The sequence below is a fragment of the Myodes glareolus genome, chromosome 25 (genome assembly GCF_982192425.1).
Source record: "Myodes glareolus chromosome 25, mMyoGla1.1, whole genome shotgun sequence".
Classification (NCBI taxonomy): Eukaryota; Metazoa; Chordata; class Mammalia; order Rodentia; family Cricetidae; genus Myodes; species Myodes glareolus.
The window spans coordinates 27501522-27520602 of record NC_142050.1 but is presented as its reverse complement, the minus strand read 5'-3'; the positions used below and the strand labels follow the sequence as shown (position 1 = coordinate 27520602).

Below are 19081 nucleotides of genomic sequence, written 5' to 3'. Positions count from 1 at the left end.
ACTCTTAGGCTTCTCAGTTATGTGGGTCAATAAAATTGTGGGGTTTTGATTTTTTAACAAATTTATCATATTTTGTTTGTTGCCTAAGTCAGATAAAAATAGTCACCTTGCAACTTAAAACATACTGACCTGCATACCATTCCTCTGGTTGTGTGCTGTGCACATTAATAGGATTCTCCTTTTCTTAGTCCATCCTACGTGCAAACCTGCCATGCAGTAGGTGGCCAGATCTAGGACGCCTGCTTTTGTAGCTTAGCTATTGACTTTCTCTATTCCTCTGGCAAAGGCCTCCTTTCAGCCGCACTAGCAGGGAGCCCACAGTGGGGCTCCTTTAAAGGTAGATCCCAAAGGCTAGTCCTCCAGACAGCTGACCACAGACAGCCGGGCAACCGAGCTGGCATGTACAGTCCTCAGGCCGACACCGACCTCTCTGTAATGGGCAGCTCCCGCAGAGCCCAGCTTCAGAAGGGCCTCACCAGCAGTTCCTGACGGAGGTGGAAAATAACCCCAAGAAACGTGGCTCTCTAAGCCGGGGACAATCAAGGGATGAGTCAGCCTTCTAGAGAAAATTGTCTTCAATTTTCTGCCAGGCCCCAGCCCCCACAGCAGCAGGGCCTGCAGGCCTGTGTGCTTTTTTCAAGGGCGTAATAATACCTTGGATGTGAGAGCGTGCTGGGCGTCTTTCAAAGCACTTATGCATTCATTATCTCATTAGGATAGCGGATTTGCTATTTTTTTCCTTCAGATTCATTTAAAAAAAATTTCCAAATCCAGCAGAGGAAATTTTTATTTGGCTTTCAACAAGCTTTGAGAAGAGAAAAATCAAAATTGAATCCAAGAGAGAAGCTTCTCTAGAGACAGATATACCCCTTCTCTCCTATGCCCAAAATACCAAGAGGACAGGAGCTAGACTTTAGAGGAAAGAATAGACTGAACCCAGGTTTCAGTTCCAAATCTGCCAAGCAGTTGTGTGACCAGGACAAGGCCCTTAATCTCTTAGCACTGGTTTCTTTCTTTGAGAAGAGACACACTCTTCCTGTGGATGTTTGCTTTGACATTTTCTGAAGTTCTTAATCTTCAAGGCTGGGGGCTGGAGAGATGGCTCAGAGGTTAAGAGCACGGACTGCTCTTCCAGAGGTCCTGAGTTCAATTCCCAGCAACCACATGGAGACTCACAGCCATCTGTAATGAGATCTGGCATCCTTTTCTGGCCTCCAGGCATACATGGAAGGAATGCTGTATACATAATAAATAAATAAATAAATAAATAAATAAATAAATAAATAAATAAGCAAGCACTTGTTTAAAAAAATAAATAAATCTTCAAGGCTTTGATAACTGTAGAGTCTGATGGGACTGACTTTCTTTCTTTCATCTTTTTTTTTTTTTTTGAGGCAGGTTTTTCTGTGTAGCTTTGGAGCTTGTCCTGGAACTCACTCTGTAAACCAGACTGGCCTCAAACTCATGGAGATTCACCTGCCTTTGCCTTCTGAGAGCTGGGATTAAAGGAACGTGTCACCACCGCCCCACTAGGGACTGACTTATAAGACGCTATTGGTGTGTGTGCACATGCACACACACGGATACATATGCCAGGGGCCCTAGTACAGGAGGATCCAGAGCTGAGCACAGCGTCCTCCAGGATCCCATGCCTTCTTAGGTCCTCTGGAAATGGTGGTGATGGGTGGTAATGACTAGTAAGTAAATGAAGGGTAAGAACTGACTCCGCAGAGTGCTTCCACTCAGCCAGGAAACTGCCGTCTATGGGAAGAGGCACAGAGACTGTGTAGCTCCTTGGGGTGGAAGTGTGACCCTCCTGACAGGAGGAGATTCTCAAGAAAAGCCCATCTGCCCCTCTCTTTGGCTACTGGACTACAGAAAGAATGGTCCCACAGAGACTGAATTCTCCTACGACTCCTACGCTGAAGGACTGGGAAAGACTGGCACCCTGATGCCGGTCAGAGGTTCTGACAACTCTCCAGGCTACCTTGCAGGAGACAATGCAGCAGAGCTGCGTCAGTGATGGGCAGGAGGCATGTTGACTAAAGACTGCTTAATTGGGTTGACCTCTTGCCCTCTGTTTAAATTTAAATCTCATGTCAGTACCTCAAATTTGAACTTTCAATGTACTACCCAACGATTCATGCGTTGGTGGCTTTGTCCCCGGTGTGGCAATGGTGGGGCCCAAAAGGTGGAAGATAACTAGGAGGTTGGGGCCTTGCTCTTGGAAGTGTTGGCGTAAAGAAGCCGGTTGATGTCCAAGTCAGTGAGTGACAGCGGCACTGAAGGGCAGAGTGGATGGATACATCAGCGGGCAGTGGAGGCGGGCAGGAGGGCAGGCAGGTGGGGGCAGAGGCCTTCCCCTCCCCTCAGTTAATCTTCCCAGGAAATACCCTTATAAATCTGCCCAGAGGCCTGAACCTCCTCTAATAGCTTCATCAAAGGCACACATACATGTGCATGCATGTAGGTAAGTGAGCACACCCACCCACGTGTGTGTGTGTGTGTGTGTGTGTGTGTAGGATTTCACACGCCACTCTGAGCATGTGAGGTCAGAGGATAATTTCTGGCAGTTGGGTTCTCTCCTCCAGTTATGGGTTCTGGGAATCAAATTCAGGTCTTCAAGTTTGCATGGCGAGTGCTTCCACCCACTAAGCTGTTCCCATGCTGGATTTTTAAGTGGCTGCTGGAGATCCAACCGCCAAGTTCTCACCAAGTCCTCATGCTTGAGAAAAAAGCGCTTTCCTAACTGAGCCTCCTACCCAGACCCCAGCCAAGACAATTTAACTCCTGGTAAGAGCAGCCAGTTGCTGCCTGAAGTACCCTGGAAGGCTACTCTGTGTCAAAGATTCTGCAGGTTGATGGATTACTGGCTGTTGGATTCTGCAGGTTGATGGATTTCTGTTCCTGGCTGCTGAAAGTTATTGAATGTTTTTGACCTAGAATCAAGATTATTTTGGGTTATCTTTGGTCTCCTTCATAGCCATTTATTACCAGTCCAGATCTGTATCTAAGTATCAGCTGACAACATTAGAATGCATTAATTTAGTAGATCACCAGGTCTACCAACCTAGGGACTGAGACTGTCGTTAGATGGCATTGAGAACCTGATCAGATATTTTCCTGCTCTGCTGAAACCAACCGATGTCCTCATCAATGTGTTTGGTAAACACATTGATTTATAGTTACCTTTTTGTTCTGTGACTATAAAACTTCATTCATCTGCTTCCTTGGTGGAATGAGTCTTCAGAGCAACCTAGATCTGTGTTCCTGGACTGAGGTCACTCACATTGAGCTCTGAAGAATCATCTCTCATTTCCTTTTCGGATGGTTAACCTTGGTGGTCAAATTGATTGGCTCTGGAATCAACTAAGAGACATATGAGGACAAATGAGATGACTCAGTGGGTAAAGAAACTTGATGAGTTGATTTGATATCTGGAGCCAATAAGGCGGGAGAGAACTGACTCCCCAGAATCGTCCTCTGATCTCCACATGTGTACATGTAATCTCCACATGTGTACCACGGTACAGGCTCACTCCCTTCTCACATGAACATTAATAAAATAAAAAGCCTTTGACAAGTCTACGAGAAGAGAGGGGAAGAAAAGGAGGGGGAAGGGGCTAGAGAGATGGCTCAGTGGTTAAGAACACTGGCTGCTCTTCCGAGGACCAGGATTCAATTCCCAGCACCCACATGGCAGCTCACAACTTTATGTAGCTCCTGTGCCAGGGGATCTGATGCCCTCATACAAACATACCTGCAGGCAAAACACCAATGTACATAAAATAAGAAAATAAGTTAATTAAAAAAAAAGAAAGGGAGTGGGAGGAAGAGAACTACCTCCCTCAGGGGAGGGGCAGGGCTGAAAGGGATTAACCTGAAGGATTAGCCGAAGGAGACCTTCCCTCAGAGTGGACAGTACCTTCATGCAGTGTCCTAGCTAGAAGGAGGAGTCCTAATGGGAGAGTTTCTGTGTCTAATGCCCTCCTTCGCTGCCTGCTGGCGAGTGCATCCACTCTGTCGCTGTGACTGCTGCTGCCACCCTTGGCTGAACATCAGAACCCAGCTTCTTCGGCTTTCTACAGTGTAACAGACCTCAGTGGTTCTCGAGGGATTCTCCAGGCTTTCAGCAGCAGATCAGAACTGCTGAGACATCCAACCTTGTGAACTGCATAGCTACTATTCTCAGTTTCTCCACGATGCAAGCGGCCATGTTGGACTACTTAACTGGAAGTTTAGAAGTCAATTCCCTTTGTAATATCCATTCACTCATCAGCTCTGACTACATCTTTGGGGCAAGACCCAGGCTACACATTTGAGTCATAACTAATTCGCTTGCCTCTCTCCCAGCTTCTTGTTGGGTTCCTCCCAGACACCTGACTTCTTACTCCCCCAGTCCTCTGCTTTAGGGGGTCCATTCCAGGCAGTATCTAGTCTTCCTTTATGAGGACGAAAGTTATGTTTTAAGTTTAAATTACTGTGCTTAAGAGATCTATAAAGCAGAAATGCCTCTAACCTGTAAGCCCCTCTTGCCCAAGGACAGAGAGCTGGAATGGAGACTACACGTTGGTTTCCTGGCTGCCCAGATCTGAATAATCACACAGAAACTGTATTAATGACAACACTGGTCAATAGCTTAGGCATATTCCTAGCTTGCTCTTACATCTCGAATTCACCCATTTCTTATTATCTGTGTATCACCATGAGACTGTGGCCTGCTGGTATGGTTCCAGAGTCTTTCTCCTTTGGCAGCTACATGGCATTTCCCTAACTCTGCCTTCTTTCTCCCCGCATTGTTTAGTTTTCCCTCCCAGCTGCATTCTGCCATAAGCAAAGTAACTTCTTTATTCACCAACGGTAATAAAACACATTCACAGCATACAGAGGGGAATCCCACATCAGATCATTTCCTGGAATGCAAGGGGCTGTTCATGTACAATAACAAGCCACATGTTTTCACTTCAGCAAGCAAGGTTGATTGTCCCAGCTGCACAGGATGTACTTGATCACGCATGGGCAGGAGGCATGTAGGCAGGAAGTACATCAGCATGTATGTTTGCCCCCAATCGGACAGGGGTGGGAAGTACGTAGCCTTGTGGGGTTTGCCTTTATAAGTCTCTGACTAATGTAATTCAAGGCTATACTCTGGAAATTCCAGGTGTGGACCTGGCTAGTGTCCATCATCCTGGTCAGTATTTAATGGCGCTTGCTTCAGATTTGACTCAAAAATTGTGGTAGTGGAGACAGTCTCACTCAGTGGGGTTAACACCTGCCCCCAAACCAACTGTAGAGCAGTAGGCTAAGACTACTGGGGTCACAGTCACCTTAGTGAAACACTAATGAGAGTTAGACAGATCTCTGATAGCAGACAGATAGGGAGAGGGACCATGGCTAGGTAATAAAGGTGATATATTTTCAAGATGACTGACTGGTTCCTTTCTCACTTTCCTGGCTTGAGACAAAAGCCTGGCATATTTTTATTTATTTATTTTTTAAGATTTATTTATTTATTTTGTATACAGTGTTCTGCCTACATCCCAAAGAGGGCATCAGATTTCATTAGAGATGTTTGTGAGCCACCATGTGGTTGCTGGAAATTGAACGTACGACCTCTGGAAGAGCAACCAGTGCTCTTAACCTCTGAGCCATCTCTCCAGCCCCTATATGTATAATTTTTGGGTTTCGTTTGTTTGTTTGTTTTTGAGACAGGGTTTCTCTGTGTAATCCTAGCTATCCTGGAACTCACTCTGTAAACCAGGCTGGCCTTGAACTCACAGAGATGCACCTGAAGTCTGGCATTAAAAACAAAAGGTTTTGTCTACCACCAGAAGATCCCCTGCTGATGGACTTGCTCAGCAAGCTCGAGGTTAGGTCAGGGCACGTTATACAACAGCTGTGGGCTGATCAACTGTTGTATAGTTCTTCAAACTGACCAATCCCTAAGTTAGAGAATGAAAACTCTCAAGAGACTTAAAAAAAAAAATCCAGCGCTCAAGAACAGACTGGGTTTTCGGCTCCCTGATTATCCCATCTGTTTTGTGGCATGTCTTTTTCTCTGTCTGCTGCATACTGTGTTTCCTCACCTCCCCTCACCCCCATAAACACCTTTCTTCAATTGCTAATTCTGTCTGCTGTGTTTGAGGTTTCTCAACTGCTACTTATTGCTCTCAAGATTTTTCCTGCTCTTCAGTCCTTTACCTGGCAGAGAAAACGACCCTAATGAAGACCCCCAGACTGTTTTATTTTCGGGGCTCACCTCCAGGATTTCTTCCGTAGACTGCGTTACAGTGGTTTCCGGTGGCTTCTCCCATTGGCAATTTACAGAACATAGTGTCACTCCTGGAGAAGGGAGGCCCTGCTCGCAGCTCTGAGGCAGCAGTAAACAGTCTGTCCACGAGGACTAAGAGCTTTGGAATTCTGCTCCAGGACATGGACTTAGCTGGAAGGGTGCCTGGAGAACCGCTGACCCACAACTAGGAAACAACTGAGGCCTTGGTGCAAAACAAGAAGGCTGTAGCTCTACAAAGTCGCACAATGGCAGACGAACTGGGGGTTCTGGGGTGAACAGGCAGGCTGAAGAGGCTTGTGGGAAGTCCATTCAACCTTTGAAGTCAGAAAGACTGCGCACAAACGCTTGAATGTGCCTTCGGGATGAAAACAGACCCCAAACTGCACGTAGGGCAGAAGTCTCATCCCCGAAGTCCTCACCAGAACCTCTGATGGCTACTTTGAATAAGGATGGTAACAAAAACACATTCTTCCCTGGCTGAAGACTGAAACACCACTCGTGTGTTCTCTATGACAGTCATCTGGAGGAAATCGTCGAGCTACATGACCCTAGACAGACATAACACAAGAGAGTAAATTCTGTGAGGCACAAAATTTTAACCCAGAATAAACTATCTCTAGACAGTATTTGAAGGATAGACTAGACTAGCCTTGACTACATGAGATCCTGTCTCCAAAAACAAACACAAAACAAAAGATGACTGGGGATCTTGGAACGGGTGAATCTGTTGCTGGAATCCCGGCTGAGGGTTTAGCTCTGGAGAGCCCCAACTGACCATCTTGCCCCAGGACTGAACAGGAAAGACGGAGATGGAGCAGGAAAGGAATTCATTCAGTCAGCCATATGGAGGAGGACAGGGAGAGCAGGGTCCTCCTGGTGGACTCAAGGATTTCAGAAGAACAAAGGCAGGGAGGTGAAAACAGGCTTAGTGGAGCAGGGTTGACCAAGCAGTCTGCCTGATCGCTATCTCAGGTCTGGTCCTGCAGGCACTGTAGTGGATGATCTCCTACCATGCAAGGCTCCCTTTTCCAGGAACTTGAGATAAGCTGGGGAAGACGGTGACTCAGTGGGAGCGTGGGTTAAAGGGGAAACCCGATTAGTTGGACAATGATGACATTCTCCTTTCAAGGAGCCATTCCTGTGTTCTGGAATATGATGCTATTAAAGCTGGCAGGGGACCACGTATCTGAGATGGGATGGAAAGACAGGAAATTTTTAAGAGGACATGAGAGGGAAAGAAGGCCCTCCCCCTTGGATTTAGTTTGCTTTACTTGCCTACTGAGAGTCAAGAAACAACTGATAAAGCTAGAAATGCTCTTTAGACGTAATGCCTGTTTTCCAAAGTAAGGATGTTAAAATAAATAAATAAACCATGTACACTGGGCATGTTGGTACATGTCTATAACTCTAGAATGGACTAGGCGGTGGCAAGAGGATCAGAAGCCAATTTAAGGCCGGCTACATTGGGCCCTGTTTCAAGGAAAAGAAAAAAAGGAGGAAGGGAAGGATAGAGGGCAACAGAAGGGAAAAGGTAGGGAGGGAGAGAGGGAGGGAGAGAGAACAGCCATGTTTACTTAGCAAGGGAAGGCTGGCAACCTGAAATTTTGTCATGTTTGTACTCCTCTCAAATCCTTAAATCTGAGCAGTGCACCTCAAAAAAAAATCGCCTTAAATTTTAAGCTTCTTCCTTCCTTCTTTTCTTTCTTTTTTTTCTTTCTTTCGTTTGTTCATTTGTTCGTTGGTTTTGTTTGTTAAACAGGGTCTTACTCTGTGGCTTAGGCTGTCCAGGGACTCACTTTGTAGCCCAGGCTGGCCTTGACAGCAAGACTTGCCTCAGGAGTGCTGAGATTTTGTACCCAGCTAAAATTTGCCTCATCTTTAAGCCTTGTTGTGAATTACATCATTTGAACAATGTGTCTTAGGAAGCCATAGAATTACATATACACAATCATTGTGAAGACAATGTAGCCCTACTGAAGATGCATTAGTTAAGGTGAGATTCTATAGTTAGGATGGGTCCTAAAGTCAATACAAGAAAAAGACAGCTAGAGACCAGGCATGTGGGAAGAAGGCCACGTGAGAATGACGGGAGGCATGGGGTGATGGACCCATAGGTAGGGAATGCTCGTACCACAGAAGACAGCCCTAGGACAAATGTGGGGGCCGTTGTGACTGTGAGAAATCCTCGAGAGGAGAAGCAGTTAAAGGGAAGGAAGATTTACCTTGGCTCACTGTTTCAGAGGTTTCAAGTCCAGCTGGCTCCATCGTTTCTGGCCTATGCTAAAGCAGAAGATCACAGTAAGAGGCACGGTGTAGTTGACTGCTCATTTCACGGTGGCCAGGAGGCAGAGTCGGGGTGGGGCAAGGCATATTCTTCCAGGGCATGACTTCACTTCTACCATCTGGGCCTTGGCTCCCAATGATACTACCGTGTTACATCAAGGGATTAACCCACTGATTAACTCAGAGGCTGAGACGGAAGGACTGTCACAAATTTGAGGCCAGTTCTTGGCTAGCCTGGGCTACAGAGTGAGAATGTCTTAACAACAAAAAGACCCGGTGGTGTCGGATAGCTGGTGAGCGGCAGTGGTTAGATAAGATGCAGAGGAAAAACCCAGAAGTTTTTCTTTCAGTTTCAAAGATTAAGCAACTGGTAACAGAAACAGAGGAGATGGAAGGAAAGGAATCTGATTTGGGAGGAAGGCTCCTGTGTTTGACATGTTGAATGAGCTCACGGCAACCCATTCAGATAGGAGCATCTGGCCGATGACGAATGTAACCGCACATTTAGACAACATCTCCCAGCATAAAGACAATGAAAAAAGATCCATTCACAAAATACATACCCAGCGCTCTTTCTCAGGCTGGACATTGCATATAAACACGAACAGCGGTGGACATGGGCCGGAAGACAGCCGCCCTCCTAAGCAGCTACATTTAGCCAGGACCTGGGCTGACTCTGAGGAAGGCAAAGGTTAGAAAGTGAGGGAGAAATGGCATCACTGATGTGTCCCTGGCAGGAGAATGAGAACTGTCAGCCATGCTGAAGAGTCACTGGTGGCCGAGGAGGTGTTGCTACCTGATGCTCCAAGCTCCTCACCTGGACCTGGAAACAGGTGCGTCCCAATAGTATCATAAAGTGGATGATAAAAATGGCAATGCTCTACAAGTTCCAGTCGGTTGTCATGGGATCTGCTCTGAGACAAACCTGCTCAACCTCTCCTTCCCTTTGGACAGTATACGAAGTCTGTGTAGATATGTGGACTGACGGGACTGGTTTTGGTGTGCTTGGTGGTAGCCTAATAATGTCGTTTTTGTGTCTTTATTCTTAGATAAATTCACATAGAAGAACATGGTCAGACAGGATGAAAAAAGGGAGGGCATAGTTGGCTGTTTGGGCATGCATCAAGCCCCACTCCATGACACATAGGACACTCGCCTCCCTGGCCACACAGTTACCATCATACCTGGGGCCCTCTCTCTGGAGACAAACCCTAGTTCGAAGCAAGTCTTGGACAGACTTGGAGGCAAGGATAAGCAGGGAGTCATCTGCTTAGCTCATCTGTACCTGCTGAGCACACCTTAGTGCTGTTACCTGCCTGGGGCCACCTCCGCTGACGGCTAAGTCAGCTATGAAATCACAAGCTTTCCCTTCCTGGAAGTTTGCACACAGGTCAACTTCCGAGCCAGATAGTGACGCTCCCTGGGAGAGAAGCTCACTCTTGCCTTCCTGAGCTAAAGAGGCGGACACTTTCCAGGGTCCTTTGTTTAATTCCCCGAGGCCGCATCCAGCAGAGTTGCTCTCTCTGGCTACATGAAGGGCACAAGCCATTTCAGGGCTTCCTTGTGGGGCAGGAAAGCAGAGATCATTCTGTGATCTTCCTTGTCCCCAAAGTTAGAGGGTCAAAAATTTGCGTGCTGCGAGCAAACATGAAATTGCAGGGTCTTTGGTGCAGGGCTGGGCTAAGGGTGGGGGTGGAGGTAGGATAGATATTGTGAACTTGGCCTGCACTGGGGGGAGGGGAGTAGCGTGTAAGCTCAGCCTGTCCTCCCTGGAATTCACCTCTAGAAAGGGAGACTTTCTTTCCGACCCTAAGTTAGCCAAGCGGAGCGAATGCAGAGTGCCGGCAAAGCCTTTCCTTCTCACCTGACTGGGAGCCTCAGCCTTAGTTATTGAGTAACTGGAGGATGCAATTGACGTGCCTCGAAGGGCTTCATGGGAGCAGCAGTTTGAAAGCTGTAACCGGACTGTGAGTCCAAGGTCAAAAGTTAGGAGAAACTGGATCCTAGACAGAAATACACAGCTGCAGGGCAGAGGGAAGCCAGACCAACGAATTTAAGACAGGAAGCAAATGAATGAGAAAAGAAAGGGGGTGGGGGCTGGTACAAGCTTTCAACTTGCCTCAGAGTCTCCATGAAACGGGACTGATTGAGCTGCTGGTGACTTAGCTGGGCAGGACACAATCAACTCTGTCCGTCCAGTCTTGCGCCTATCAGCACAGCCCTTGTTTTTGTTTGTTTGTTTGTTTGTTTTTTGAAACAGGCTATCCTGGAACTCAAACATAGGCCAGGTTGGCCTCCAACTCACAAATATTGATCCTTTTTAATATTTTACAATTCTCTAATTTGTTATTCAAGTGGAGGAAATGAGCATTTATTAATTACCCAAAATAGGACGGTTATTCTGGTAGGCACTTTTACATGTATGTATATGTATATGTGTGTTGTGTGTGTGTGTGTATCCTTTAATCTATATAGACGCCATGTAAACATATACAATTTTTGCTTTGTTTTTAAGACAGAGTCTTATTCTGCGGCCTATACTAGCCTAGAACTAGTATGTGGTCCAGGCTGGCCTTGACTTTATAGCAACTCTCCTACCTCAGCCTCCAAAAATATTGTCCTACAGATTGAAAATTTCCCACATTTATTGAGGTAGATGCATAAGATAAAATTATATATATTGAAGGTATGCATGATGAATTATTTTTAAAGTTGATCTCTCCGCTCCCTTTACTGATTTAGTGTCTGTAGTCCTGATGGTTGACCCAGTCCTTGAACGTGAGAGGCGCACCCTCTCCTGCTGAGCTACATTCCCAGTCCTCTGACATTCTGATCCATGAACACACTGTGAAATTACTGCAGTCAGGATAATCAAGCAGCTGTGCCTTACTCATTAATATAACTGTGGAACAATGCTATCTTTCCATGTGGATCAGGACTTCTTGCATCCAATATGATGTTTGTTCCAAGACCTATCACACTGGTGATGGCTCCTGTCCATTCCCAAGCATCAGTTTCCGTAACTCTCCTTCAACATCAGTCTGAACTCACAGTGAACCAGGAAGCATCTTTTTTCTCCCAATGTAACATTTGGGATAAACTAAATGGGATAACATTCGGATTATAACTAAAAGCTGTTAATACTGTTCTTAATGTTATGGCAGGGTCTTACTCCTTAGTCTGTGCTGGCCTTGAATTTGTCCTCCTTCACCTCCTGACTTGGAATGCATTACCACACCTGGCTTCAACAAACTTTTTATTAGTAATGTCTCCTCATGTTACATTTTTATATTACTTATACAAAACCTAAGCACCACTGACACCAGAGAACTCTCTCTGTTCTATCCAGACTTGGCTCTCCTCTGACAGACGAGGAAGGAGGATGCTGAGAGAAAAGCCAATAGTACATGCCTCTCTTTAGGGCCTTCTCCTAACTGAGGACAATCAACTGAGTAGTAAATACAAATTATCACAAACCCAGGGGTATATAACCAGGACTCAAAACCAAGAGGGGAATAAAGTCAGAGAAAATAAAGCTGGAGAGATGGCTCAGCAGTTAAGAGCATTTACTATTTTTACAGAGGACCCAGGTTCAGTTCCCACCACCGACATGGTGACTCACAACTGCCTGTAATTACACTTTGAAAAGATCTGACCACCTCTTCTAGCCTCCACAGGCTCCTGCACACATGTGTTAGACATACTCTCGTACAAGCCCACACACATGTAAATAAGTAATGTCTTTAAAAACTAAAAAGTAGAAAGAGGAAGAGGCCTCACAGCTGACAAAAGACCATGTCTACCAAGCATCGGTTACCTGCATGCGTACAGCATATTGGACATGAAGGTCACTGGGTTGGTACTTCGTGATGTGTCCATGATGTAGATGACCACTGTGGGAAATGAGGATGCCTAGAACACAGAATAAGTAAAGTCTTAATCAGAGGGCTCACTACCTGCTCCCATGCTCTTCCTCCCTTCTTGCCAAGAGAGAATGAGTGTTGACCAGGTGTGCAGAGCCTCACCTCTCCATCTCACACTCAGCCCCAGGCAGTAAACAGAGGCTGAGCTAACTCTCCAGACGCTCTCATGAACAAGACCCAGAACACTCACCAGGGCCTCGGTGATGATTGTCCCAGAAGCTGACCAGGTGAATACTTCAATCTGTCCGGGTGTGTCAATCAAGACATACCTGGGTCAAGGAGACCATTAAAAGGTGTTATACTTGGGCAATTCTGAAGATTTCCCATCACAGAGAAAGCTCATTGTCTGCAGATCCAAGACAGCAATAACCTCTGCACATTGCCAAACAGTCCTATCGTGCCCGAAAGTTACATATTCCCAAAGCTCGCTCCAGGTCCAAGATTCATGCTACTGAGAAGAGACAGCACAGCCAAGCTGCTGTAAAGAATCGGAGGAAACTGTGATGTTATAGGAACACTGCACTACCAAGGGGACATGAGGAAAACCAGAATGACACTCTCTGGGGAACCATCCTGTTTCTTAAGGACAAGGATGAGGAACGGAGGGCGTGTAAAATGTACCTTAATAAATATACTTTTAGAAATAGGCAAACTTGGGGATGGGGTAAAAGTCAGTGTAGAAAAAAGGCTGTGCATGGGCTTAGGATGTTCAACATCCTGAGTACAAGCCCCACGGAAATAAAGCAGTAACAAAGTTAGCAAATAAACACAGGACAGGTACCAGGGAAACAGAACGGGAAATTAAGGAGTGACTGCTAATGGTGGGGGCAGGGCTGTGTGAAATTAGCAATCATGATCCATGCACCAGTATGTAAATATAATAAAATATATTTTAAAAAAGAAAACTTTACAGAATGTGATCTCCAAAAAGCCTGTTTTGGTGATGGTGCAAGCCTTTAATCCCAGCACTCAGGAGGCAGCAGGTGGATCTCTGAGTTCAATGCCAGCCTACATAGTAAGTTCCAGGACAGCCAGGGCTACACAGAGAAACCCTGTCTCAAAAAAACCAAACCAAAACAACAACAACAAAAAACCTGTCTTATTATTTTTTCTTATATTTCTGATAGTGAGCCTAGCCTTTAACAGCTGAGTCATCTCTCCAGCCCTTGTTATTTTTTCTAATGAAAACAAAGATCTACCTCAATTACAATCCCATCTTTGTAAGACTTTATGCATAGAATAGGTGAAATGTCAATCCCTGAACAACAGTAATTGGTACTGGGACTGAGAATGACAATTTCATGTTTTAAATATTATGTATTCTTTTAAAATAATTTTTCTATTAAATTTATTTAGTTTGCATGTGAAAGTATAGAGCTACAGCAAGCATATGGGGGCCAGAGGTCAACTCGTAGGAGTTCTCTGCTTCCCTACCTGGGTCCCAGGAATCAGACTCTGGTTTGGTGGCAAGTGTCTTTGCCGCCTGAGCCATCTCCCTGACCCATGGTTTTAATTTCTTTTTCTTTGAGACAGGATTTCTCTGTGTAACCCCAGCTGTCCAAGTGAATTCTTTATAATGAGCTTGTCTCCTTTTTTGTTTTGTTTTATAAAACAGTAAATTATCTTTCTCCCTTAGAAAAGGTAAACATATCAAAATTTAATAATAGTTAATGAGAAATGATGTCTTCTCCATCATGGTAGACATGGTGTTCCCTCAAATGATGAGCAAATGTCTTCTTCCCTTAATCTGAGAAAGGAGAAAGAATTAAGTGTTTCTCCAAAAGTCATGTAAAACGAAGAGAAGTGTTGAGGGGGAGGGGAAAGGTGTCACTGGAACTGGGAGTAATTCTCTGTATTAAATGTCATCTCAACAATTTTCTTGTCCCTTTTCTTTGTTTGCATTTCTAACAACTTGTCTCAGTTAAGAGTTTTAGAGGTCAAAGCTCTCCAGATCCTCTCAAAGTCTAGAAATGTGTCAATGACAGGCAGGAAATGAGTAGGCATTGAGACCACCTACTTGAATGTGTTCTGGGCCTTCTCGATAAATTTCATCAACTAGAAGAAAAAGAAGTCAACTGTAACAGGATCTGATGCCAACACAACACCAGAGGTCACCCTCCAGGGTGGCCTATGTTAAATCAGCATCACAAAGCACAACCCAAGGACACCAAGCAAGGGACTCAAGGAAGCAGAGCCAAAGTGGCAGCTCTGTCACTGAGAAGTCAGGGTCCCTGGCACACAGGCCACATCTGTTTGTTTTAAAGAGCCAGGTCAAACTGTGTTATCCAGGTACACTGTGGACTCCAGGCCGTTCGGCCTCCTGAGCTGGGAACTCTGGTACAAACCACGCTGCTGGCTGTTGTCAAATGTTAATGTCTCAAGTAGCAGAATCAGAGTAAAATGCAATGATTATAAGCCACTCTCATGGGAGTGACAGAGAAAGCAGAGGATGGCAAATACTCATGACAAGAAAAAAGTGTATTATTTCACCGTCCCTTGCTGTAGCTAACCGCAGTGCCCCGTGCTCTCAGTAACACCATAAGCTGAGAGCAGGCCAGAGAAAGAACCCAGGTCTCTTGGATTTTGTTTTGTTCTCACAAACATTAAATGTGAAGGACCCACCACACTTAGAGGCTGTTGTCTACCAAAATGCCTGCTTATTTTCAGTGTCTCCACTTTAGCGGCCCTGCTTATTCTGTGATCAGACGAGAGCACACAAGAGTCAGGTTTTACAGTGCCATGCCTATAAATGTAAAGGAAGCCTTACCTGATCAAATCTGGTAGCAAAGAGATTGAGTGAGGTGACTATGCCACCATTTGGCCCAAGTCCATATCTGAGCATTCAGTTAAGGATTTAAACTGCATAAGTGAGATTATATAGTTCATACCTAGATTGTCATTCATCCAACAGCATTATGTTCAATCTTGACATTATGTTCAGTATATAACAGTATTAGTGTTCAATCAATGGGTACTGCCAACCTAGTCTTTGACAACCATATGACCTTAGTGTTACAAGAATCATTTACTAGCAAGGTCCTCCTTGTTCCTCTATCATTTTAGGGATGGTCATACAAGATAAAGACAACAGAATGGGCAAAATTTAGTGAAGACACACGTGTCAAACAGTGACAGACTGCTGGCATCAGTTATTAAAATCATCTATGGAGCCAGACATGGTAGCTCAACGCCTTCAATCCCAGCATTCAGGAGGCAGAGGCAGATCTCTGTGGATTTCAAGCCAGTCAGAGCTACATGTAACACTCTTTACTGGTCCTTACTAACTAAACTAAAGTTACTAACTAACTAAAGTTACAGTGAGCCACATGTCATGCGGAAATCAATCCATAGGAATTAATTCAACTCATCGTATTTTTCTTGAGCTTCCAGGTCAAATTCATAGTTATCAATGACTTCATCTCACCCAAGGCAACATCATTTCACTGGACCCTGGCAGCTACCAAGTGGCCACTCATTTACTGATCTCTAATTATAATCCCTGTGGTCTGAGCATGCTAAGAAGCTGAAATCAAATGGCAGGGAAGTATTCCTGGGAATACCTAATCTCTCCTATATTCATCTTATTTATCTGACATCTTTCTAATATGATGATTTAAAGGAAGCTGAGTGTTCTACTTGTGTATTTCAGAGTTTGACAGGCAAAGTGGGTAGCAATTCTGCAGAACCAGTCAGTCCCTGGCAGATGAGGAAAATGATACTGCTTCATGACTTCTTTATACTTCACTGTGTCACGAATATCTGAGGGGAAAAGAGAGAGAATGGTTTATTTCATTTTCTGAGGCATGGTCTCAGTTGTCCAGACTGTCTTTGAACTTTCCATGTAGCCCAAGCTGTCCTCAAACTCTGAGCGATTCTCCTGCCTCAGTCTCCTGGGTGCTGAGGTTGCAGAGAGTCTCACCATAACTGACTCAGGCTTCTTAACCGGCATTTTCTTATACCTTTCTCCACTTACAGTGGCTTCCTTCCTGGGTGTGATGGTGCACACTTTTAATCCCAGCACTCGTGAGGCAGAGTCAAGCAGATCTCTGTGAGTCTGAAACCAGTTTGGTTTACAAAGTGAGTTCCAGGACAGCAGGACTACATAGAGAGACCCTGCCTCAAACAAACAAAAGAGTTAGGCTAGAAGTTCTTAATTATGATAGATAATGTCTGAAACAAGATTAAACATTTTAGAGAATTTCAATGGAAGTGGGCACATGCACAGGGGCAAAAACAAAACATACAAAAAGCCTCAAACCAAAAACTACTGCCTGGTAATAAAGGCAATCTCCCCACCAGGGGCTGGAGAGCTGGTTCAGTGATTAAGAGCACTTGAGGCTCTTGCACGGGACCCAAATTCAGTTCCCAGCTCATAAATGTCTCCAAGTCCCGTTGCAGGGGTTCTAGCACCCTCCCCTGGACTCTGAAGGAACCAGGCACATACCATGGTGCACAGATGCAGGTAAAACATCCACACACATAAAACAAAAATCAATGAATGAGAAGAAACCTACCCACCAGTCTGAAGATGACCAATATTACAATTTTATCCTCAAGTTTCAATAGGAAAGTTTTTGTAAAATCTTCCGAAAATGACTTATGATTCTTAAAACAAGATCTCCCCACCCTCCTTAAATTGCATATTTGGGGTATAAGAAGTTTAATAAGATTAACAAGTGACAGTTATGGCCAGGGATTAGGAAGCCTGAGCCCAGTAAGAACCCTGTCCCTGGATCACATGAATCTACCACTCACCCCCACTTTCCCTCTCTTTAAAAAACAGAAAACAAGCAGGGTTTGGCTATGAAGGTCTCACTGACCCTGACCTCTCAATATTCTGCCTCAGACTCCCTTGGATAATACCCATACATAATCTTTCTGATAGTGTCAATCAGAAACTCTGCTCACAGCAACACACACACCACAACTTTGGGAATGGAAAGGTCCTTCCTACTGATCAGAGTAAATTATATTAGAACCTATAAACTATTACTACACTCTGACAAAAGAAACTAAATGATTTATGAGTTATTTTTTTAATAGACTTAATGTCACTTCTCAAATGAATTACAAGAGTTTCACATACTAAGGACAAAAGAGAAACGGGGTGAATGGAAATGATACAAACTTAGGAATTGTTAGAATAAAGAGAGGGCTAAATCTCAACAAGGAGAAACCTGTTGTGTAACTCGGGCAAGTCCAAAGGAAAAAAAAGAAAAAGAAGATAGTGAGTTAGTTCAGAAAAAAATGAAAACTGAAGGCACTCACCCATATTGGCGGGAAAGGGGACTTCATGCACAGCTGGGTCCAGGTTGATGATGTAAGGCGGGGAGCCTTTGTTATGGAGGTGCCCTGTGAGCCTCTGCAAAAAAAAAAAAAAAAAAAGGGTGAGGGTTGGAGGGTGGTGATAAACGCTAGGACAAGGACCAAAGAAGTCCCATTACTTTACTGCCAAGCCTATAAAATCTGTAGCAATTTCATTCTCCCCTCCACCGATTACACTGAACTCTCAATTTAAAAGCCATCTAGCTCGACTACAGACCTAGCAGGCCTCCTCCGCCCTCCATCACCTCTCCACTAACTTTGAATGTCCCTGTAAAGGTCTCTTTTTTCTGTCTCCTTCACTAAACATTAACTCCGTGAAAACAAGATCCCTGTCGATTTCATTTTCATTGGATAGTCAGAACTTAGAACGTGGTCAGTCGAAAGAACACCCAACTCCTCATGCAAAACCAGTGTATTGGCATTATATCCCCCTACTCTTTAACCTCGGGCTTTCAGAAAAGCTGCTAATTCACAGCCAGACTATTTCAGTGGCACCAAGCATGCCCTAAAGTTACAGAAGGTTGCCTTAAGGGACCCAGGCTAGGGTTCGAGGCTTCGGGAGTAACAGGCAAGACCCCAGAAAATCACGCGCCTAGACCCTCGAACTCCCAGACAACTTCCTCCCTTCCTCCCTGGCCACGGGCAACCTGCCGAGCGATACTACCCCTTCCGCGCAGTGCACGTCACCTGTAGAAAGGTAGTTTTCCCGGATCCCGCCATTCCCAACACCAAGAGACACACGGGGAGCTGAGGAGCCGCGGAGGCTTAGGGCTCAGCCAGAGCTGCGGGCGCCGCCATCTTTCCTGAGCCCCGCCCACCACTCCACGGAGACGCCTACAAGCCGGAGATTCGCGGCACTCCGGACTGCGATTGGCCGGAGAATACGCCCTCTCTGCATTTAGAACTGCGATTGGTCAGATGATCCGGCCTCGCTGAGTTTAGGGCTACGATTGGCTGGAATCTCCATACCTGCTGGACCGCGCTCTGTGGGCTCAGAATGGCATCTAGGCATCAGACTCTCTGGGGTTGTTTAGTTGCTGTAGCTGCCAAGTAGTGGCTTTGGACAAATGAGGGGGAGTGTAGGGAGCAGGGAGAGTTGACAGGTAGGACCCGGGAGGGGCAAAGTTTGTGTCTCCAGAGGCGAAACGAGGTGGGATCCCAAGCCTAGGGTCATAGGGTCACAAACCTGTCAAGATTGTGAGGTTAGCCTTCTATCTTATTGACTAAGAAGAAAAAAAAATTTTTTAAAGCGGTCATT

General features: G+C 45.2%; 1 protein-coding gene across 6 annotated transcripts; it reads right to left on the bottom strand.

Annotated features, from left to right (window-relative positions):
* Positions 1-769: 769 nt before the first annotated feature.
* Positions 770-18635, bottom strand: LOC146889415 (GPN-loop GTPase 1-like). Of its 6 annotated transcripts, XM_087901793.1 has the most exons (12): positions 18511-18635; positions 17767-17860; positions 16218-16257; positions 15266-15332; positions 14516-14553; positions 12689-12767; positions 12393-12487; positions 9139-9251; positions 8515-8572; positions 6260-6840; positions 3190-3369; positions 770-1236 (listed from the first exon to the last, which is right to left on the bottom strand). In XM_087901793.1, the coding sequence occupies exons 1-8, from the start codon at positions 18541-18543 to the stop codon at positions 9230-9232; spliced, it is 468 nt and encodes a 155-aa protein (XP_087757919.1). In that variant the 5' UTR covers positions 18544-18635; the 3' UTR covers positions 770-1236; positions 3190-3369; positions 6260-6840; positions 8515-8572; positions 9139-9229. The 6 variants fall into 6 exon arrangements, with proteins under 6 accessions (XP_087757919.1, XP_087757920.1, XP_087757921.1 ...); XM_087901794.1 differs by lacking the exon at positions 3190-3369; XM_087901795.1 differs by lacking the exon at positions 6260-6840.
* Between the last annotated feature and the right edge of the window lie 446 nt (positions 18636-19081).

Coding starts and splice junctions, on each gene's coding strand:
- LOC146889415 (XM_087901793.1), bottom strand. CDS start 18,543: ATGGCGGGATCCGGGAAAACTACCTTTCTACAG. Junction 14,554..15,265: donor TTGCTACCAGATTTGATCAG/GTAAGGCTTCCT, acceptor TTTTTCTTCTAG/TTGATGAAATTTATCGAGAA. Junction 12,488..12,688: donor CAATCATCACCGAGGCCCTG/GTGAGTGTTCTG, acceptor TCTGTGTTCTAG/GCATCCTCATTTCCCACAGT.